General features: G+C 41.7%; 2 protein-coding genes across 14 annotated transcripts in view; both read right to left on the bottom strand.

Moving 5' to 3' along the window:
* Nucleotides 1-3,290, bottom strand: part of UMPS (uridine monophosphate synthetase) — a 32,233-nt gene extending 28,943 nt beyond the window's left edge. The window contains exon 1 of the mRNA XM_043594388.1: nucleotides 3,045-3,290. Within this exon, the coding sequence (XP_043450323.1) occupies nucleotides 3,045-3,200 (156 nt within the window). The 5' untranslated portion in view covers nucleotides 3,201-3,290. The remainder of the gene's footprint in view (nucleotides 1-3,044) is intronic.
* Nucleotides 3,291-4,714: 1,424 nt separating this feature from the next.
* Nucleotides 4,715-24,148, bottom strand: part of KALRN (kalirin RhoGEF kinase) — a 677,424-nt gene continuing 657,990 nt past the window's right edge. For all 13 annotated transcript variants that reach the window (XM_043594359.1, XM_043594361.1, XM_043594360.1 and 10 more), the window contains 4 exons: nucleotides 22,988-23,066; nucleotides 15,379-15,579; nucleotides 12,224-12,362; nucleotides 4,715-11,641 (listed from right to left, as the gene is read on the bottom strand). In XM_043594359.1, the coding sequence (XP_043450294.1) occupies nucleotides 11,096-11,641; nucleotides 12,224-12,362; nucleotides 15,379-15,579; nucleotides 22,988-23,066 (965 nt within the window). In that variant the 3' untranslated portion in view covers nucleotides 4,715-11,095. The remainder of the gene's footprint in view (nucleotides 11,642-12,223; nucleotides 12,363-15,378; nucleotides 15,580-22,987; nucleotides 23,067-24,148) is intronic.

The raw sequence follows: 24,148 nt of genomic DNA, 5'->3' as shown, positions 1-24,148 counted from the left end.
ATGGGGATTCTTAAAAAATTAAAAATAGAAGTATCATATGATCCAGCAATTCCGCTTTTAGGTAATTATGTGAAGAAAACAAAAACTTCAATTCGAAGAGATACATGCACCCCTATGTTCACCGCAGCATTACTTACAATAGCCAAGATGTGGAAGCAGCCTTCGTGTCCATCAGTAGATAAATGGATAAAGATGTGGTGTATGTGTATACACACACATATATATACAATACACACATATACACAATGGAATATCGTTCAACCATAAAAAAAGAATGAAATCTTGCCATTTACAACAACATGGATGGACCTAGACGGTATTTACTATGCTAAGTTAAACAAGACAGAGAGAGCAATACCATATGATTTCATCTACATGTGGAATCTAAAAAACAAAATGAATAAACAAAACAAACAATTATTGACACAGGTAACAAACTAAGTAACTATCAGTTATTAGTTGGGAGGGGTTGGGGGGAGCGGGTGAAATACATGATGGGGATTAAATGATAAAAACTTCCAGTTATAAATAAGTCACAGAGATGTAATGAACAGCATAGAGTTTATAGTCAATAATACTGGAAAAAAAAAAAAAAAAAAAAAACAGGAAGCTTACATACCAAAATGTTAAAAAAAGAAAAAGTTTCATAAGTACAGTGCCTATTGTGTGAAGTACTATAATATCCTTTGCCACATAAATCATCGCATTTTAATGCTAGAATGCACACTCTCATCCACCTTATTTTTTAAAAAAAGGAAAGCAAACAATCACTCACGAATTGCTTAGTGAACTAGATCAGGTCTTCAAAATTTTTTGCACCTATACTTCTAAAGATTTGAAAATTCCGTGAATATTTTTAAGTTGCAAAAGATATAATTTCTAGAGTACTAAAAAATTACATTTTCCTAGAACTGTTATGTCACTCTTTTAAAAGTGAACACAATAGGATGCAAATGCTGTAGTGATTTGATACTGAACATCTTTTTAAAAAATATGAAAATGCTGCAGTAAGAAAGGTGGAAAATTTTACATTTTTGGAACTCCTTTTCATTCCACTATGCACAGAATTTTATTCTAATGTAATTAAGTTTATACTTGGAAAACTTTTAGTGATCACTCTATCATATTTCTCCATGACAAAAATGTATAGAAATTCAAATTTAAAACTGTAAATTAAAACAATTCCTATGACCATAAATCTCTTAAGTGTTGAAAACTGTTATGTATTATTACAATTACTACAAACATGAAATTAATTAAAACACAAAAATTTGCAAATTTTGATAGAAGCAGAAGAATGAATTATTTTGGAAATACTTCTCTTAGTGAGAGGAATGGTACCCCCTCATCTGTTTATGTATTTACTTATGCTAAGTATTACAACCAGGAAGTCAGAGTTCAGTGTAAATTCAATCGGGTTTTTGGGGGGTATAAATATTGAGACATACTGTTCGCATAAATAAGTAGATACGAAAGGAGTTCCATTACAGCCAGGTTTCTCAACGTTTTCAATTCCTGAGTTAACTACCAAAAATCACACACGCACACTAAGATCTAGTATCTAAAAGCAATTTTTAGTCATCAACTAATTGACTTGATAAAACCTAAGCCAAATTTTCATTAGAAGATTCCCTAGTCATTTACCTTCTCAGGACTGAGACAGATGTACCACAGTATGATTCTGGATGGTGAGAATAGACCAACCCACTTGAACTAGTGCTTCAATCCTTTGTATAATAAATAACCTCACAAAATAGGGTTCCCAAAGGATGAGAATAAACCCTTAGGCAGTGGAGGAAATATGTGTGTCTTCTTGACTGAACTGCCGTGAGGACGGAAATGTTCTACATCTGCACTGTCCAATGGGACACTAGCCACATGTGACTATTTCAACTTTAAAATTCGTAATGTTCAGTATTCAGATGAGGCTAGTAGCAACTCTAACGGACAGGACATTCAAACCCTTCTACTCAGTGTGGTCAGTAGCTTTGGCCGACAGCTTGTTTGAAAGACATAACCTTAGGCCCTGCCTTAGATCTACTGAATCAGATTACACAGTTTAACAAAATTCCCAGGTGATTCAAATATACTCAGAGATTGAGAAGCACTGTGCTAGAAACCTCTAATTTGTACAGTTTTTCCTTATACTGACCAAAAAAGTGCTTCCACGAAACGCCATCCTTTGGCCTTCATTCTCCCTCCTGGCCACAAAGTGCAAAATCAAATCCTCCTTTCTAAGCAACAGTCCTTCCAAATATTTAAGCCCTTCCAAAAATTCTTCCCCACCCATCTTTTCCTCTATCCCCACATCTAGTTTTCTCAGGGCTACATATGGACAGTGCCCCAAATTGGGCTTCCTGACTCTCTTGCAAAGCACGTGTCAAAGCAAGCGTGTCAAGGAGCAGGCTGCATTCTACATCCTGATAAAATAAAGGAAACAATTTTTCCTGTTTGTAGGCCCTGCTTCTGGGCTCCCAGGGAAGCAAATCCTCACCACATGGGCTCTATTTCTGCCCAAAGCACACCTTGTACATCTGCTTCATGGGGGGGGGGGGGGGGGGGGGGGGGGGGGGGTAAAAAAAGCTTACAAACCTCCCTGGTTCCTAGGTTCCTATAAGATTAAAGTCATACAACCTTCTACATACTAAAAACCTAAGATAAAATCTGTAACTTTCTGAAATGCCTTTGGCCATGGTAATTCCTAACTCTTTATGTAAAAAAGAAAAAACCACCAAATGTTCCTGCCCTGGAGCTCTCTCTTTGTGAAGACTGTGTATACAGAGAGGCTAACTTGGGTCCGAATAAAACTCTTTTCCTTTAAAATTTAAGAAAGGTTTGCTCATTTTGCATCAACATTCCGCAAAAGCCTAACAGTGCCTGGCCTCTGGGCTTCTCAAATCGACTCCCCAGGCCGACAGTAAGTAGGGTCGGCTGCCTGTTCGGCTTTCTTGCTCTCATCCACAGTCCAACTCCTTCACCCTCTCCACCTCCAGGTCCCCATTCCGACCACCCAGCCCCGTTCTTCCCCTTTCCCCGGCTGGCACCTGACTGAGAAGACGTGGTCGAGACACGATGCCGCGCAGATCGATGTAAACGGGGGAAGAGAGCCCGCTCTTCAGTACGAAGTTCCCAAATTTAAAAGCCTGCACGTCGTACAAACCCGTTACCAACGACTCCAAATCCGCTTCTTGGGCTGCCATGGCCACGCGCTCCCGCTCCCGTTCTAAACTCCAAAGCGCGCCAGGCCTGCGGCGCCCCAATACCGTCACCCGAGAAAGCCCCGCCTCTTCCTCCCTGACTTCCGGCGGTCAGGGCGCACCTCTGCCAATCTAAAAGTAGCGCGGGCTGTCTGGTGGTGGAAGCGAGGTGGATGCAGTCGTTTGTGCTTCTGCTGGCTGACTCTGGATCGGGTCGCTGGAGTTCAAAGTTCCGAATACCTAGATTGACTCCCGAGTCATTAAGCCAAGGCTCTCTGGAGAGTTTGTGTAAATCCTGCCCACTTTGTAGCGCAATGGCCCCTTAATTAATCTACTTCCTGGCTGAGCCTGTCGTTAATCGCCAATGTTAGCCATGATTCCCGCCTCCCTCCCTCCGCGTACCCATCCCTGCCTCGACCCTGGTTTCTCCAAATAGACTGAAAGCTCTCGAAGACAGGGATATGTCTTAATTCTTGTTAACTTCATGGCATCTGGCACATGACAATGTCATAGCAATTCGTACATGGGACCATAAAGCGCTTAGGTAATTGTTTATTACCTCTTCTGTCGGAACTGTGTCCTGGAGGAGGACTTGTGTTAATTCCTGTTGGAATAGCTCAGCTGCTTGGCGCGTTGTAAGTGTACAGCAGATGTGGAAGGGAGGGAGGAGAAGAGGAGGATAAATTGCTCCGTATCAAGGTTATCCAGGAGGATAATCTTGCCAATCTGAAAATGCAAGCGTATTTGGTCCTTACAAATAAATCTCTTAATGTGGGGGAATTCCCATTATGTGTAGAAGGCACACATTTAAGGGAAATAACCCTTAAAATCATAGGGCTCATGATGGTTACTCATTAAAGTGATTCTGATTTCATTTCTATATTTCGATATTTCTAATGTCTGTATGTTCTCTGAAGAGATTGTGCTGACCAGCCAGTATGAAGAACCCATGCTTTTGAGAGTTGTTTCTCATTTCAAATAAATACAGTAAAATTTTGATGAAAAAGAAGCCAAATGTTTATAACAGTTTTATTCTTATTGGCAAAGTAAGCTAATCAAAACACTTGATCTGTAATACTCTAGCTAGCCTCACTTACGCTTGGGTGGCTCACCCAGACCTGTTCATGTCTGTATAGGCTAATCCAGATCCTGAGAGCAGACCATGATTCAGCAGCACAAATTTCTGAGATCCAGCTCAGAAGGCCTGACAATTTTCTAAGAAAGTTGGCATTTGGAACACAAGGCTGAAGTTAACAACACACATCTGAGATTTACTTGACTTTTTTTCTTTTTTCCTTTTTTTTTTTTTTTTTTGGATAGGGAAATGCCTTAGGATACTTCTCCAGGCTGCAAAATTGTTGCTTTCTTTCCAAAATGCTGGGCAAAAAGTGTTGTAATAATAATGTGATATTTTCATCTTGTCAAAGGCTTTCATATATTTGGGAAAGAGAAAAAAAATTACTCTTTCCTTTGAACAATGGTTTTAATTAGAAAGAAAAGAAAAAGACCACCAGAAATAATATCTTTAGTATAGTGTATTTATAGGAATGCATAACTTGTGAGATGTACATTTTGAAGTTTCATCCATGACTTATAACATTTACTGTAGTAATAACAAGACAGAAGGTCATCACTTTACAACATTACACATGAGTGATTTTGACTTACAAATAAAATATTTACAACCTACCTTTACAAAACGACATTGTGTGCATACAAAATGAACTGCAGAAAATTTTAAAAATAATAAGACAACCAAAAACCCAGAAGATACACTTAAGGCAGACCAGCAAGACACTGAAATAATTAAGGCTGTGGAAGTCTTCTGCACCTTGAAAATATAGAGCTATTTATCAATACTGTGGAGTGGTTTTAAATCAATTGTTACAAGCCTGATGGAAGTATGTACTTATATGTATATGTGTAATGGTCCCTATGGGGAAACCTATCCACTTATGGATAAGGCCCTTGATCTCAAGGGCCAGAGAAGCCACCCCAAACTCTCAAAAGACTTGGTGGGGATGGGTCACTCAAAACCAAGAGGTGCCAATGCAGTTTGCAAACCAACTATTAATAATTCAAATATAAAGATACTCCTGACCCCAGGTAAACAGATAACCTAAATGATGGCCCCATTATGTTTCAGGCTTTGTTCACTTGGCTCTGTGGACTTTAAAGGACAGCAAGTAGTTCCCAAATGAGTAGACCCTAACTCCACCCATCAGCCCTAATGGTTTTGAATGGCTCTAAGTGGTTTTCCAGTAGAAAAACTGACCGACCTGGGCTGTCTTCAACTGGATAGATTTCTGCATATGAGCAATAACATATACATACATATTATACACTATATACATGTACAGATGTACATATATCCATATATTCCAACAGTTTGCACTTTGATCACTACTGTTTTCTGACTAGGATCTCATTCTGACGGGTATGTTTAGTGTTTTTCACAGTCTTCACATTGGTCCTAACTACTGGTTTTACTCACCTTCCCCATAGAGCAGGCTGGAGTTTGGCAGAAACAGAAGTAAAAGCACCAGGGTCAAAAAAATCAGACACAGAGATGACAGATATGGCTTAAGTTAGTAAGAGGAGATATATGTTTTGTTAACTTCATAACCACAGTCTCTGAGAGCATGGTAACAGTCCCCATAATACTCCACGATGTGGATTCATCTCTTGATAGAAGTCAGGCATTGATGGAACTCTTAATGCTAGCTATCCCTGGGCTAGCAAATTAGCTTGTTAAATTTTATTTGCACTGTTTTCCCACTACCCACCTTTTTCTCAGCTATCCTCACCCTCTGAAATAACAGGCATCTGAATAAACAATTAATCTCAATCATTTGAATAAAACTAAATCTGACCACATTTTAGAATCTCCCAACAAACAGGCTGACAAAACACAATAGCCTATGAGTATTTCAGGCTTTCACGAGTATTAATTTCAAGCTTCCCAAAAATGACCCTTAAAGATGAAAATTTGTCTTAAGAGTAATTGATTTCTCCTCTCCTCTAACTTCTACACATATGAAAAATGCAGAAATGCCTTTCATAGAAGATACAGCCTATGATATTTCTGTGTTCTATTTCTATATAGATTTCTCACATGAATAATATTTCCTATCAAAATGTCTAGGGCTATGGACAAATTTCAGCTCTTTCCAATCCTCTAGAATTAATGAAACAACTGAGAGCCTTATAGTTTTTAGAAAATAAATATTAACACAGTAGCTTCCCTTTTCTTAGTGGAGTATGTATGAACTTTATCTTTTCTAAACCTGCCCCAGGTTTAAGTGTTAATTTCCAAATGACCCCTAGACTTTAAATAGTTAAGAACAATCATAATGCGAATAAATCCACTGGAACCCCACAGACAGTGTTAGCCTAACCCAGACTCCACAGACACGCTACATGGGAGAAAAAGGAATAAAGCCCACATTCCTCAAAACCAAACAGGGGAGTGGTGAGTTTGCACTTTTGCCCTACTGCAGAGACCCCTTATGTTTGCAATATTTCCTCCTCTATCAAATTTGTGGGACCAAGTTTTAGTTAATACACAGAAATGACCACCACCTAGTTTATACGGTATTTGCTCCCTCATGTTCTCACAAATCTAAATTTCCATGCTCTTTCACATAGGCAAGCAAACAGGAATGACTAACTCCTGGGCACTAAATCATGGAGACTATAAGAAAGGAAATATGCTACTCCAGAAACTCTTAAGTATCTTAAAAAAGAGAGAGAGAAAGAGAGAGAGGGAGAGAGAAATCCAAGGTTTCCCCTCTAAAATCCAACAGTTCTATTCATTTCTACACCTGTACATGTAATTTGCTTCTTACGGTGGATGCCAGTGAGATTCTGAAGAAATGAGTTGTGATATCAGACAATATTTTATTCTTACTTCTGCCCTCCCACTGAGGAAAGTGGCTGTTTGGGTTCTCTCTGTCAATGTTTCCCAAGCATATAGCTTGAGAAGAGAGAGCAGCAGTTGCTTTGGAGGGCACCCTAATCTGTGTCTGCCATCAGAAATACTGGAGAAAACAGTTTATTCACATAAGACCATCAGGTCTCCTAACCTTTTTCTGTAGACATGCTTTTTAAATGATTGAAATTACAGGCTAAGACCAAGTAACATTTAGACAAAGAGCACCTGGTACTTCCAATTAAAATCAAATTACAGAATTTAATCTTACGAGTTTGCAAATGGTATCCTAAAACATGAGTATTGAAAACCTGGAATGTTCAAAGTTACTATCAATAAAATTCTTAGCACTGGCAGTGTGTAGCACTTTAAAAAAATCAAAGTGTTTTTTTTTAGGCATCCCAACTATGCTATTTTCCCAACATTCCTATGAGATTAAAGTCCCTCCTCTCCACCCCCCCCCCATCCCATTTCAACAATGGGGACATTTGGGACAGAAAAAAACAAAGACTTTCTGTAAGAAAGGACGAATCAGGAATAGCTGAGGTTGAAACTCAAGCATTCCTGGCCTCACCCTATATTCAGATGTTTTCATTTAAAAGATATTTTAACATAAAGAAAAAAAATGCTGCAGTATCAGTCAGTCTAAATACAATGAACTTCTTTATCTCCCCACCTCCCCTCTGAAAGGCACTACTATTTATAAAGGCTTTGTGAACAACAAAGCAGTGAAGCCAGCTTTTCCTCTGCTTCCTCTACTCACCCACGAGTGTTTATGGCTGTGAGAGTCCTGAAGGACACCTCCACATTACAATTTTTCTCTTAAAAATTTTCCCACATTCAGCTGTAAGTGGATATAAATCTATTTAATCTGAAACAAATGTAGAAGATGCAGTAAATCATGGTATCTTTAAAAAATTATTACGGGTTGTCCCTGATCTTTTCTTCTTTCTGCATCCCACCCTTACAAAACAAACCTCAAAACTCTATGCAATGAAAAACAACAAGCAAGAAACTTAGGACTTTCACCAACATTAATTTTTCCCATTTCAACTAGAAGCTCACTTTCACTAATTCCCAGTTAAGTTTTGATTTTAAGAACTGCGGTTGAAGTGGACCATTTTCTCTTCTTCCTCTCTCTACCAGAAAGTCATATCTGCTAAAACAGGTACAAGAAAGTGGTTACTAATCCTTTGTCCCTCACCATGGTTGCCCACAGCGCAACCTCAAGTACGTTTCCCAGCCCCACCTTCTGGGCTTCCTTGTTAAAGCCTTCCTTGTTATTTCCAACGCCCTGTGGAGAAATCTTGAACCAGGACTGCTCTCTTACTTGGGATAGCAGGGGAGTGAGCAGGGGCTTTGCAGACAGGGAACCTCTCTGTTATTCTTCCGTTATCAAACTATATAAAATACACACCCTTTCTCTTGGGGCCTCTATTAAATGAATTCTACTCTAATGATTGTACTTTGGCTCCAGTTAACAGAATCATCCTACTTTTCATTTCTATGTCCTGCTTGTCCTGTCTCCTCACTTCCCCAGCATGTGTACTTGCGGGGAGGGGAAATTTCACGCAACCCCACACCTGGGCTGTCCCAACTCTGATGTAAAAGCTGATATAAAACCTTTGGCTATAACGTTCTGTCAGCTGCCTTCCCACAACATGATTTCATGAATGCTCTCCTGTGCCCTCTGTGCACCACTGTCCAAGGCCCAAATCTTCTCCAGCAGAAACTCAACCCATCTCTTACATGGTCATACAAACTCAAAAGGACTCGGCAGAGAGTTCTTTAGTTGCTGTGCACAGTGGATGAAACAGACCTTGCCAAGCCACATTTTATGGGTATTTGGAATCCTCAGCACCTGCCCTCCATCCTGTGACTAGCCCTAGGGACCAGGCTTTCTTCTTTTAGGCTAGATCTCACAATGAAGACATGTTTACTAAAAGGTTTTTTAGTAAATATGTTTTAAATTTTAAAATATTATATCAGATAGTATTTGTATATACATGTAGGTTTAAATGAAGACTAGAGAGGGTTGGTCAAGGGCAGGGTCTGAGGGAGGGCACCTCGGTGACCCAGGGCCATTCGAAACTAGGAACCAAATAACAGTCGGAATCAGTTTCCACGTATTTGGTTAATCCTAAAAATACGAAATGCTATCTAGTCTTATTGCTTGTACTTTCTACTAATTGATTAATCTATAATCTTGGATGGGATGAGGTGGAGGGTGGATGACGAAGTTGGCTCTGAGACCAATGGAAAAGACAGATGAGTATTTTTAATTCTCTATTTCCGCTGTGGGAATAAGTGTTTTAATATATTAAAGTTCAGGCTTCATTTCCACCATTCTTTTTCATTTAGACAGATTTGTAATTCTATTTATCCTTCTTAAACTCTCTGCTTGCACTTTTGTGCAGCTCGATTTTAATTTTCTCAATCCTATCATAGGAGAGAAGCAATGCCATTAAACCTGATTGGAGGATAAACACTTGAGTTATATTTTTAAAATATTATTTGCATAATAGCAACTTTTAAAACACATCCTAGAAAACAAAGGGTGGGTCGTGTACCAACACAAAAAACCCAAAATTGTTCCTCAAAAACAAAGAAAGAAAAACAACCATGAAATGCCCAGGTTGAAGTTTTTTTTTCCCCCCCACTAGCAGGGGAAAGGGCAGTTCAGAATCACTGTGTGTGGAGAATACATGCCAGAAAGCAGCATTGGCCTCAAAGTGCAATGAGTCCTTTTGGTCCAGGGAAATATCAGCGGCTGAGTGGTGACAGGTATTGCAATCACAGTTGAAACTCAATGCTCTGTTAGAGTGATATATCAGATTTTATTCCATGGCTTCAACAAAAAGGACTTGGGACCAGGCCTTTAAAAGGCCTATATGGCTGCCTCCTTTTGGTAAGCACCCCTTAGCTTCCAGAAGGGGTTAGAAATAAAGCAAGCCAACTTTCTGAGGACTGCCTTCTACAGCTGTAGAAGTCAGAAAGTGTCGTTACGTTGTTCTTAGGAACCGTAGGAAAGGTTTCTACTTGCCCTTTTGTATGAACCTGTTATATTCATTACCTAGTTCAAACCGAGTGTAGACATAAAAATAACCCCAGAACTCTTACTGTATTTGGACTTCTTTTCTGGCAGGCTTTCCTGCCAGATGAACTCTGAGCTGCCAGTGAATTTGGGGGTAGCATTTCATATACAGAACCTATGTTAATCAAATACTTGTGACTGAGAGAAAAATCTTCTCATTCACGGACTGCAAAAGGGTAACATTGCTTTCTCTTAATGCACGGGTTCTGGTAAAAGATTTCTATACAAGATTTATAAAATGCTCTAAAAAACTTGTCATCTAATTGTGCTTAGTCAAAACAACGTAATGCTTCGGTAAATAAATTACTGTCTTAACTGGAGCACTCAAAGTTACTTATGATTGATTTCATATATACCTCTATATTATAAAACTCTGAAACCTGAATGGGATATATTTTACTGTATGTGTATATGTATCCTATTAAGAAACTATATCTAAGTAATCTAAACCAGAATAGTTGGCATACATGATGTCTCTGTTAAATAGAACTTTTTGCTTAAAATTTCAGCAGAGTTAGAAACCTTTTATACTCACTACAGTGAGCTTTGGGTTTGCCCGGTTAACCACTCATTTTGGAACACTCTATTAAAATTGTCTAACAGCTAATATTCTTGTCCTCCTTGGCCCTCTCTTTAATGCTTTGGGTGACTCTTTGCATCTTTACCTCTTCCAAATGACCTTCTGAAATGTCCCTGGATTTAGGGTAATTTTACGGCTGCCCAGACCCTGAATAACCACTGACGAGGTTTAAGAGGTACATCGCTTGATCCAGAGAACTGCATGGAGTGAACTAACAGAATTATTTACAGACATTCAGTCTTGCTTTGGTTCACACTGCACTTCCATGTGAAACCCCAAGGGCCAGGAGATGGCTATGTCCCTTGGTTTACTCGGTTGACGATGTAGCTCTTGACATTGGGGATAGGCCGCACGTCGTTCTGATGCTTGCGGCGTTCTATGAAGCACGCCAGGCGGGAGGTGTCCAGGGGGATCTTGGAGTAGCTGCCATTGTGGGGCTGCAGCCAGGGATGCTGCAGGCAGGTGGCTGCCGTGGGCCTCCTCCGAAAGTCTTCCTGTAGGATCACATTGATGAAGTCTCTGGCGGCATTGCTCACACCACAGAAGTATTCGTGCGGGAAGCTGAAGTCCACCCTGCACACATTGATACATGTCTCCTCTTTACTCTCATCCAAGAAGGGGGACACCCCACTGAGCATGACATATGTCAGCACCCCGATGCTCCAGATATCTGTGCCCAGGGAGACGGGGATGCCTTGGATCACTTCTGGGGCAGCAAACTCGGGGTTCCCCAGCAGGTGGTGGATGTGGAAGTGGCCCGAGATCTGGACGGCATCCTCCAGGTCGATGAGCTTCACTCGAGGTACTGGAATGCGAAGGTCGATGAGCAGGTTTTCCGGCTGAGGAGACCCAGGCGTGAGGGAGAAGAGAAGGCAAGTTCAGCTCTCTGACTTGTCTTGACTACCAGTACGACTCTGGTGGTTCAAACACGGTTCTGCTATTCTTTGAAAAAGCCTATAGAGCATGAGAAATTGCCCATGCAAAGTGCACAGGGGGCTCCAAACTAGACTAAATTCGGAGTTTGGGTGGCAGTTCAGAGAAGCTGTTTGACATTGAAAATCATGTCTTCTCAACCACCCCTTACTTCTGCACTGATTCAGAAAAAAAGAATGAATTATTCATTTTGGAAAACAGAACCTTCTTTGGGAGCACCGTCAAAAAACTGACATTTACTGGCTTCCTTCTAAAATGTTAGACGAAGTGGTAAAAGCTTCCCTACCTTCTCTCACCCCAGATGTCACTGTGACTCTGGTGAGTTCTCATAATTCACGAGAAACACACTCAAATTGTTTGACAACCCAGTTTCTGTTTAATATTCCTAAGGATCCTAATCTAAGGAAATGAAATGAATTAGAATGTACATCTCTCAAGGGTAATGATGAACAGGCCATCTCCCTGCAAGGGTAGCTATTTCTTATTACCTTGATGTCCAAATGGGCCACCCTGCAGTTGTGAAGATACTGCAGAGCTTCTATGATGTCTCGGATATAGAAAGCTACTTTCTCTTCCATCAGCTCATCGTGATGCATAAGGTAGTCTAAGAGCCGGCCATCATCCATCCTGGAAGCAGGGAGGAAGGAAAAGGCAGAGGAGATACGTTTGGAAAGAAATGGAAAAGTAACACAATACAAATCCGCAAGAGCTCTAAAATCTCTCCTATCCCCCTTAGAAATGAAGATCTATTTGCCACACGTGCATATTTTAGTTAGAGCCCAAAGTTACTCTAAGGCTCAGAACTAAAATTAATTAATTAAAAAAATTATAGATGTGATGTGCCCCACGGAAGAAATCTGTGTAACCTTAAGACACATTTTATGTTGCTAAAAGTCGCTCACGAGGAAAAAGGTCTGACACTCTTAAGAGATTAGATTGCAAAAGAAAGTCTTGAGAAAGAAAGAGAGAGTTGCTTTCCCTCCATATTCCAATTAACTGGAACCTGGTGGCTGCAGGCTGCCCCAAATATATTTTGCAAATTTCTTTTATTTGTCCATGTTTAATTGGGGAAAATGGAAAGTGAACAAAGTTTGTCCTTGGCATTCTTGACCCCTTTTTGGATCCTTTGCCTTTGGAGCAAGTTTCCAATCTTAAAAACTGTTGACTAAGGACACGGTGGGGGGCGCCAGTCTGATCCAGATTTGAATCCTGATTCTGCCACCTACAGGCTGGGGGCTTGGGACCAGACATTTAAACTCCATGTTTGAGTTTCTTTATCTTTCAAGTGGGAATGACAACAACAGCAATAACACCTACTTCATTATGAGCGTTGTGCAAGAATCAAGTGAGGCAATGTGGCATTTAAACATAATTGGTAGAAATAGTAAATGCTCAATAAATAGTATCTTCAGGTACCCTGTGCCCTCTTTAGCAAGGAGTGACCAGATGTCAGACTGACATTCTAATGTGCACTGGGCTATCAAAGGCACATCCCCAGGAAATAGGCAGAGGAGCTTGAACAAGAGGCAGAAACAACCTTTGAGCACAGCTGAGCCTCACCCCCAGCCATGCTTCCATTCTCCTCTCTAGCTTATTCCTTCCCACTGGTCTCTCCTGCTCTCCTGGATGGGGGTAAAGCCTAGGGCCTTGCCAGGGGTGGGGTGGGAGTGATTAGCGTGGAGTGGAGTGGAGTGGAGTAGGACTGGGTTTGTTAGACGCACCCCACCCCTGGACTTCTTGCAGCACTGCTCTGAGACCTGAAAGCCTCAGCATTAAGTTCACTCTCAGAACTTTTGGGTCATGCAGACACCCAGGCTCCACCCTAGACTAGGGGTTCAGAACCCCAGTTGCCCAGCAGAGAAAAGCTTTACCAGAGATTTGGATAGTCACCAAGGGGGGACCTCTGGTCAGAGCGTTACCAAGCTTTAGCACAGGGTTTAGCTCAGACACTGCCTCTCCACTCATCTCCTAAACCTCAAGTCCAACAAACACCCTTCCATGGTCTCACAACAACCCTCCCCAAAATGTGCGTTTCTTTCTCAACACTTGCCACATGAAACTGAAATCATTTACTCAGTGACTGGTCTTCCTCATCAGACTTTGAGCTCCTCAAGGGCAAGAACCACACCTTTCCATCTTTGTTCCTTCCACCCTGGCCCAAGTCCACACGGCAGTTGGCACACGGGGGTACTCATAAATATTTGCTAAACTAGCTCAATCCACTATTCATCTCATTTAATCCCTGTAACAAGTCTGAGAAGTGGAAATAAATCTTCACAGATTTCAGACTTATTTCAGACTTCAGATTATTTCAGACTTCACAGATGAAGATGTGAGGACCAGAAATCTAAAGATCTTGCCCCAAATCACAGAGAGGGGATTAGAGCCCAGGCTCTTTACTCCAAGAATGGCTTCCTTCCATTGCACTGTGGCAGCTTGGTAAATAGCACCTTCCCTTGGAATGACAGTTAGTGAATCTGAAGAGGCCAAGTTTCTGAGTCAGTCGTACTACTTTGATATGTGAGTGATAATATCTTTTATTGGAACTTGGGCATAACACATTGTCACCTGCAAATGAAAATAGTTCACTGCCAACAGAATATACCTTTTGAGTTAGGAAGCTGTCCCAACAAAACGTTAGGTTCCAGAAGGCTGTTTGTAAGTATCATTTGTTAAGTCCAAAGTGACAATTGACCAGCCACTACACAGCTATATAAAGTATCAAACAAGAACTACAAGTATTAATAGAGTTGGTTTTGTCTTTCTTCTCTTGTTTCTTGGCAACCAATTAAAAAGTGTAGCCAAAGAGGTTTGTCTTTTGGCTGTCTTTTTTTCATAAATAAATTTATAAGTTATTGGTTCTAAAGGCCTTCATACACAAACACCTAGACGAACAAGCACATAAGAGCAACACTAAAATGGCACCTGAAAAGCTGTAAGTGAAGACACTTCTCTTCTGAACACAGGCTCATGTGGAGCCATACACAGCACTGGTGTTGGGTGCCAGGTCATCAGCACCCATCTGATAACATTGCTAGGAGGGCTCAATACTTCTGAAAGGACTTTGTTCTCTTTAGCCTCTGTTAGATCTCTGTAAACCACAGAGCATGATCTCCATCCTTAGCTTGGGGTAGCAGTGGGGAGAATGTGCTTTATTTGATGTATTCTGGAGCTAAGTATATGGTTGCCTGAATTCCTAGAAAATCTGGAATGAGTAGACTATTTTCAAGACAAGTGTCCACGTTATAAGAATTTCTTGGGTGGTAGACCATGCCATGGCAGTAAATTGATGCACAAACCCCTCTTTCATCTCAGCTCCACCCCCTATTGTCAAGAAGCTTTTCCTAAACTCCTGCCCAGCCGCAGAGTCCATAATAGAAAGCACATCAGAATCAGAGTGGGAGAGATATGGGTTCAAGTCCCAGTTTCTCCATCCCCTAGTTGTAAGGACCTTCCTTATCCTTGATTTTCTCTAATCTATAAATGGGAACCGCATTTTTATAAATGGATGGGAGAATGCATGTTACATACGACACTTTGTACACTAAAAAATGTTGCATAAAATGAAACTGCTGTTTCCAGTGGACAATAAATGACCCAGACCCCAGACAGCCGGGGACCACTAAGAGACACCTGTACTTACAGTTCCAAAATCAGGATGTAGGATGTGGGGGACTCATAAGTGTCATGGAGAGTGATGTACTGGGGGTGCTGCAGGTGCTGAAGTAGGGCAGCCTCGTGGGCGGCCTGCTCTTTTTTCTTCATTTTTTTGCTAACAAATTTCACAGCGACATCCTTGCGGGTAGCTTTGTGAATGCATTTCTTTACAATGGAGAAACGGCCTCTGGAAAGCGAAAGGGAGAAAGCGTTTTGCCAAGCTTCATTGATCAATTAGGTATTATTTTATTCAAGGGTGTGTAAATTTTTATCTGAAGTGGTTAGACAGTAGCATCTTATTAGGAATCCTACCTTTTCTATATTTTAATATTTTTTAAAGTTTATTTATTTTGAGAGAGAGAGCACAAGCAGGGGAGGGGCAGAGGGAGAGGGAGTGAGAGAATCCCAAGCAGGCTCCTCACTGTCAGTGTGGAGGCCTATGCGGGGCTCGATCTCACAACACTGGGGTCATGACCTGAGCTGAAATCAAGAGTTGGACGTTCTATCGACTGAGCCACCCAGATGTCCCACAGGTTCAATTTTCCAAGCAGAGTATATTTACATAAAATACAACAATAGTAATGTTAAAGAAGGAGGAATTCTAGTCTATGATAATTTCAAAAACATTTTTAAAGAGTCATTTTTGGGGTGGATGGCTGGCTCAGTTAAGCGTCCAACTTTGGCTCAGGTCATGGTCTCACGGTTCACAGGAGTGTGTGTGCTCTCTCTCACTCTCTCACTAATAAATGAATAAAAGCATTAAAAAAATAAAGAGTCAATTTTTAAATTTAATTTTATTTTTATTATCTTGGTGTTATGGAAACTTTCTAATACACACACAAGTAGAAAGAATAGTATAACAGATCTGTGCACCCAGAAGCCAGCTTCATTAATTGTCAACATTTTGCCAACCTCATTTCATCTATTCCTTTCCCACCCCTTGCCTTTTTTTTTATGTAGTATTTTAAGCAAAATCCAGATATCATGTTATTTAATTCAGTAATTCTTGAGTTTGCATCTCTGATTGATAAGAATACTTAAAAATGTATAACGACCAGGGTCCCGGGGGGCTCAGTAGGTTGAGCTTCTGGCTTCAGCTCAGGTCATGATCTCACAATTCCTGGGTTTGAGCCCCACATCGGGCTCACTGTGTCAGCACAGAGACTGCTTCAGATACTCTGTTCTCCTCTCTCTGTCCCTCCTCTGCTTGTGCTCTCTCCAAAATAAATAAACATAAAAAAATGTATAACCACCATGCCATTTTCACATCTAACAAAATTTGCCACATCTAAAATAGAATGGTTTCCAGACTCAGCAGTAGCCCAATAGGATGTAGTAAGAATGGGAAGTAGAAGAGGGAACTTACCAACAACTGGTCAGAGAAAGGGAGAGTCAAAGAGGTGACAAGACAGTGCCATCCTAGGCCTGTCCCTGAGGCACCCTAACCCACGAGTAGAGAAGTCAATGGCCCAAAGAGCAGTCCATTCCTCTAGAGGAAATGTATGTATCCGACACCACCATGAAGATTGTCCAACTGACTCCTTGACCTGACTCTGTGCTCACCAAGTGACTTTCTGACAATAATAAGTGTTTTTCCACCATAGATTTTCACAAAAGAAATAATGTGCTAATAAATAAAGCACATATTAGGTAAATATTAATTGAATGCCTATTATATAGCAGACATTATTCTTCTTGCATAGTAAGCAAATATTTGGTCAAACTGGCAGCTCTATTCTACATCATAAATTAATAAATTGCCATTCTAAAAAAAAATTGCCATTCTCATATTTTTTAAAGTAGTCTCTATGCCTAACATGAGGCTTGAAGTCATGATCCCCAGATCAAGAGTTGCATAATATACCAACTGAGCCAGCCAAGTGCGTGCCCCTCCATTCTGGTTTTTAACAGCATTCTTTTGTTTGATTATTAGAGGTCACTCCTTCCAGAGGACTTCAGATGCATGAGAACAATTGAATATTGGGGAGAACTCTCCTGAATTAAGTGGTCATGTTGAGGTACTGCTGTACCTTAAATTTTTAAATTAATTAATTTATTTTGAGTGGAGAGGGGCACAGAGAGAGAGGGAGAGAGAGGATCCCAAAGAGTCTGATGGGACGGGGTGGGGGTGGGGGCAATCCCATGAACCATTAGATCATGAACTGAGCTGAGATAAAGAATTGGACACTTAAAAAAAAGTTTATTTATTTATTTTGAGGTGGGGAGGGGCAGACAGGGAGAGGAGAGAGAGAATCCCAAGCAGGTGCAGAACCCAACATGGGGCTCGCACAAACCATGAGATTGTGACCTAAGCCAAAATCAAGAATCAGATGCTTAACTGACTGAGCCACCCAGGTGCTGCCCCTGCTACACCTTAATTTAAAAAAAAACCAAAAAACATGTGTGTTTATCTGAGTTATGCATTCCCATGACTTAAAAAGTCAATTAGCTTTAACAAGGTTTCTTATTAAAACTAATAGTATCCCATTCTCCTACCCCCACCCCCATTTTCCCTTACACTAGAGGCAGTTTAATATAGCAGTTAGTTATATTTAGCTGATTATTCAGGTAGTCTATGTTTGTGTGGCTACTTCTTAGTGTTTCAGTCTTCATTGTAATCTGCTGATACCTACCATGGAGAGTGAGATATTAGTCTCTCTCCCTCCCTTTCCCCAGCACGTGACCACTTTTCCCATCCCCTGTCCTCTCAACAGAATATTAAAAAAAATTTTTTTTAATGTTTATTTATTTTTGAGAGAGACACACACACAGTGTGAGTAGGGGAGGGGCAGAGAGAGAGAGGAGGAGACACAGACTCTGAAGCAGGTTCCAGGCTCCTAGCTGTCAGCACTGAGCCTGACATGGGGCTTGAACGTGCTAACCATCAGATCATGACCTGAGCCAAAGCCAGATGCTCAACCAACTGAGCCACCCAGGCACCCCCAACAGAATGACACCTTAATTAATATTCAGTGTTTCCATTCTTGCGACTAGATCAGGGCTATTCACAGATGAAGCTCCAGTAAACTATGAATATTTTCCTTGTGATAGAATTCAATCATCATTTCTGACAAAGTGTGTCCCTTATGAGCACCACTCAAAGATTAGTCTGGGACTAAGAAGTCACCGCAGTGTGACTGAGCGGTGGTTTTTATCACGGTTCCATTCTCAGAGCCTTGCTCTGCTTCTGTGGATATGTTCTATCCATGCACAGCTTGAACGTGGCCTGGGATTTGTGTTGTTCCATGCACAGAATTAGGGGATCTTCTTCTTTAGCTATCTCTTCACTGAGATTTCCCACTCATTCGTTGGCTCCCAAGGGCCCATTTTTGTGGATGGGATTCCCTCAGAGTTTTAGCCTCTGGCTTGGAGTAATGTAGTGAGAGAAAGAAGGGAGGGAGGGAAAAGCATTTTCCTGCTCTCTTCAGCTCAGAGGGACCTCTTTTCCTGTCTTTTGGCCAGAAAGATGGGTTTCTTTTGGAGTTGCTCCCTGTGCATGCTGCCCAGTTCCCTGGTTTGACCCACACTTGGGCTAAAGCCCGACAAACAAACAGGAGAACTCACTGCTACCATCCTTGACTTTCTTCAAGTTTTAACTTGGTTCCCCATTCTCCATGTTATTGACTTACAGAATCCTGAGGTAGTTGCTATTTTGGATTTTGTCCAGGGCTTCTGGTCGTCATCAGTGGGATAGGCTACCCTGGGCTTACTCTGTCCTGGCCGGCACTGGGGGTTGGCTCATTCTAAAAGCTGGGGACTAAACAGCTGTTTGCAAGCTCTGATCAGGGGTGTTGGTGTCTGTCAACTCGACCTTCACAGTAGGGCGATCTGAGTGGACTGTTTGGTTGGGAAATCTCCGAAGCCAGTATCTTTAAGACTTTCCTCTTGGGCTGGTCAGATTTCCCAGAGAAAGATCCTCCTCCTCCTCCCTGCCTAGTGGTGAAGTCCTGGTTATCCACTTCTGGAGCCCGCTGGCTAAGAGAGCTGGGGTCCTGAGTTATCCAAGCAAGGATTTGGCCTCATAACTGGTCCACTCGCAGTCAGATTCTGCTGCCCCCAGCTGTGCCAGTGTCCCTGAGAACAAAGATACTTTCTTTTACCCTGTCTATAGAATGAGCCTCCGGCGTTTTCCTGGATGTGGAAGGACAATTTGGAGATCTGGAGCCGCAGCCTCTCACACAGAGTTTCAGCCAACCCTCCAGTTTCAGCATCCTCTTTACACCGATTTGCAGAAGTACTTGCGCTGCCAGTACCCGAGCCTTTGGGGGAATTCTGCTGCAAAAGTTGCACAGCCTCTCACTTGACCCCGCGACTGACTCGGATTGAGTGCTAGGTCATTTGTCACTCTGTCACTTGTTTTCTGCCTCTAACCCGTTATTATTGTTGTCTCTTCGTCCCGTGTCTTCATCCTCATGTGCCTGATTCGAAAAAGTCCTTTAGTGCGGATTCGGTGAAGTCTCGGGAGGGAGAGAAAACTGATGGCTCTGTTCAACTTGCCTTCCTTACCTGGAGGCCTGGCCCTGCTACCTTTCTGGATCCTGTGCAGATAACCAGTCAGCATTCCCAGGGATAAATCTCTGACTTCTTTATATTATAGAGGTGCCCATCTAATTTATTTCCAGCTAACCGTGCTATGCTCAAGTGCTCTTTCCTTCAGATGGACTTTAGCAGAGAAGATATTTCTTTCTGCACCATGGTTTTTATCATATCTTATTATCAGAGAACTAGTTTTTAAATGTTGATTCATTTTTGAGAGACAGAGAGAGAGAGAGAGAGACAGACAGACAGAATGTGAGTGGGGGAGGGCAGAGAGAGAGGGGGACACAGAATCCCAAGCAGGCTCCAGGCTCTGAACTGTCAGCATAGAGCTCGATGTGGGGCTCGAACTCACGAACCATGAGATCATGACCTGAGCTGAAGTCGAATGCTTAATCGACTGAGACACCCAGGCACCCCACCAGAGAATTATTTTTAACAAGATAGTCATAGAGGCCTAGAATTCTAGGTTTAGGTGTGATGGAGAAAGTTGACTCACTTCTATGGCCCTCAAATACCTTTCATGTGTTTCATGTAAGTGTCTACATGTTTTATTTCCTTTCTGTTAACATACAGCATTTTTAAAGGATCTCCTGAGACTATGAGGACTATACTTGGAAGAGAGGCAAAACTTCAGATTGTTGGAGATGAGATTTTTTTTTTTCATAAAACATTGATTGCTTTGAACAAATCAGAAACTTGATCTCCCCTTCAGGAAATATGAAAGCATCCATTTGTTCCAGGTAAAACATGCCTTAGCCCGTGGCTATCAACAGTAAATGCATATCTCGGGAAGGAATTCACTGGTACATCCAGGTGATGCCACCAGTTTCATTTAGAACCAGGTGGGGAGGGGCACCTGGGTGGCTCAGTCTGTTAAGTGTCTGACTTCAGCTCAGGTCATGATCTCACTGTTCATGAGTTTGAGCCCTGCATCAGGTTCTCTACTGTCAGCGCAGAGCCTGCTTTGGATCCTCTGTCTCCCTTTCTCTCTGCCTCTCCCCTGCTTGTGAGCACTCATTCTCTCTCTCTCTCTTTCAACAAACAAACAAACAAAAATTAAAAAAAAAAAAAAAAAAGAACCAGGTGGGGATTCACTACTGGAGTCATGCCTAGCTTCACAAACTTCAATATAATGTGGCAAACTAGATTTCAATTGCTAGAGCTTATTTTTGACCAAAATTTCTACAATGAGAAACCACATATGCTAGTAAAACAAACACAGGCTTAAGAATTGGGTAGCCCAGGGCTGGAATCCTGGCTCTCTACTTCCTAGTTGTAGGACCTTGAAAAAGTTACTTACCTCCCGAAGCCTGAGTTCCTTTCCTGGAAATCTACTCAAACACTACACCTCACGTGTTATAAGGATTAGATTTAATACCTTTTGTATAATACCTGCATAGTATTTGGAACACTACAGAAACTCAATAAGCACCATCATTATCACCTTGGAAATTTCCATTGGCCCTTCCCTGCCCCTCTGGCCATACAAAGAAGAGAGAAAGCTGAGCTAAAGTTGTTGTTTTTTGTTTGCTTGTTTGTGTTTTTTTTAGAGAAAGAGAGAGAATTTCAAGCAGGCTCCACGCTCAGCACAGAACTTGATGTGGGGCTCAATCCCACCACACTGGCATCATGACCTGAGCCCCTTATCAAGAGTCAGACGTTCAACTGACTGAGCCACCCAGGCGCCCAGAGATAAAGTTGGTTTTTGACGAAAAGCGCTGTAATGAAAGGCGGTGAATTACATTTAAATCCTGTCTAAGAAATGGGAATAATAAGCATTTTGGCTCTCTCCACAACCTCTGTCGCAACCACCTCGCTTAGGAAATTTTATGCTTCATTGAGAGACGTCAATCAGAGATGGAGAAGATGCTAATGGCCCATTGTTTGTGGGTGCTCTTTTATTTACACATTCAGGGAGTGGGAGACTTGCCAGCACTACCTACCCTCTCACCTAGACCACGTGCAAACTGATGCACATCTAGAGACGAGCCCCCTTTTCGTTTAGGCCCATCAACTATTTTGTGGGCCAGGTGATAGAGTTTTTTCATTATTTTGTTAAAAGTTATATTTTTATCTTTTTTACTTTTGGGGACATACTTTTCTAACCAAAAGAAAGAGATAGAAACAGAGAGAGAGAGAGAGAGAGAGACGGAGACAGAGAGAAAGAGACAGAGACAGAGGTGTGTGTGTGTGTGCGTGTGTGTATGTAGGGGGCACTGGATTGAAAACATCCATGAAACAATGCACTTGTGCTTGAAACATGGACAAGAATGGAAACCTGTACCAAAAATTAGTGATTATACCTTCTTTCCAGGAACACATGGAATTTTTAACAAAAATTGACCATGTACTGCTTATAAATGAAGTCCCAACAAAAATCAGCATCGGTATCATATAAATCAAGTTCTTCAACCACAGTGTAATTAAGTTAGAAATCAGTGACAAGTAGATAGTTTGTAAAACTCTCATACAGTTGAAAAATTTACTTTTTAAAGGATATTTATTTATTTATTTATTTTTGAGAGAGAGAGAGAGAGAGAGAGCAGTAGAGGAGCAGAGAGAGAGGGAGACACAGAATCCGAAGCAGGCCCCAGGCTCTGAGCTGTCAGCACAGAGCATGATGTGGGGCTCGAACTCATGGACCTCGAGATCACGACCTAAGCTGAAGTCGGAAGCTTAACCGATGGAGCCCCTACAGTTGAAAAACTTAAAATATTTCTATTATGATTAGGTCAAAGAAAATAATCATGGTTGAACTGAATGATAATGAAACTGCCACATACCAGAACTCAGGGGAGGTAGCTAAAATTGTACCTTAAAGAAAAGGCTGAGCTTTAAATTTTTATATTAGAACAGAAGAAAGGCTGATAGTTGATGAGTGAGGCTTCCAACGTAAAAAGTTAAAAAAAGAGCAATAAAAGTACACATAAATATTCTAGCGTTTTCTTACTATAGAGAGAGTACACGGAGGAAAAGAAACAAACGGTAAAAGCAAGTCATTATTCGGATGTGATGTTGTTAAGTGCTCATGAAGGAATAGAAAATGGGGTCATTACCTTCCAATTTCATTCAGCTCAGTATAAGCTGAATCAAAATTATCCTTCCAAGAAATGGTGGCACCATCAGCAGCAGCATCTTTGGAAGAGAGAGAATCCATTTATGACACTGAGGAAGTCATGTAAGAATAAAGAAAAGGTTGACAGAAAAGCTCCCGCCTTGCCCCAAAGCAATTCTCATGGCCAAATATGGAGTCTAGCTCAGTGGGAAAAGGCCAGGATTCTCTGAAATGTTATTTTTAAAAATATCATCCCAGGGGAAACTGACATGACAGAGGCAGACTCCCCCTCCCTGTGCCATCTACATAAACAAAAGAAAACTTGGGACAATCAGAGACACAACCTCTGGATATTTTAAAAATAGAAATTTGGTAGAAAAAATTAAAAGAGAGAGAGAGAGAAACACATGGAAGGTCTAGAAAAGCCAGTGAGAATCAGGGCTGAGGGTGAAGGCAGCAGAGGAGAAGGGAAGAGTTACAAGGCCCAGAGGAGGAAAGGAGAGGAATGTGCTGGAAATACCCTAACCACTGCTCTCTCTCACCCTGCTGTCCTCAGACATTAACGAGCCTATCTGGTATACTGAATGCTGAATGATTTAGTTTAACCCAAAATACGTGCCTGAGCAGAATGTGGCAGTATTACCTTAAGAGGTGTTCATTCTCTGGCAATAATTTAAACACACACACGCACACATGCACACATGCACACCAGTATGTATTTGTGTTGTCCCTGGGGAACAAGGCTCACAAGAAGCAAAACATGTGACAGAATTTAGTTAGTAGCTCCAGAGGAGAGGACCACCCCCGCAGTGTGGGTCTTCTGACCATAGCTGGGCTGAGGTTCAGGTGCCTTACCTACATTGAATTCTGACACAATAGAGACCCAGGGCCCAGGTTTCCCAGTGAGTCATGGGTCTTAGGGAGCAGGGTGACTGGGAGGGAGCTTAGCCCCTGAGGACGCGCTGGGGAACACTTCCAGACTCAGCTGGGGGTTGGGTTATAGCCAAGGGCCGTAGAGGGTTTCTGAAGCCCCCTGGGAACTCTGGGATTCCCTGACCCTGGAGAGACATGGGTTTCTTGCCTTCTCAGTGTGGTGGCCTCCTCCTCCACCCCAACCCACTCCCCACCCCCTTGCACCACGGAATACCTCACCACTTGGAGA

This window comes from Prionailurus bengalensis, chromosome C2 (assembly GCF_016509475.1).
Source record: "Prionailurus bengalensis isolate Pbe53 chromosome C2, Fcat_Pben_1.1_paternal_pri, whole genome shotgun sequence".
Classification (NCBI taxonomy): domain Eukaryota; kingdom Metazoa; phylum Chordata; class Mammalia; order Carnivora; family Felidae; genus Prionailurus; species Prionailurus bengalensis.
The sequence above is the reverse complement of the archived record's forward strand: the minus strand, read 5'-3'. Positions and strand labels throughout refer to the sequence as shown.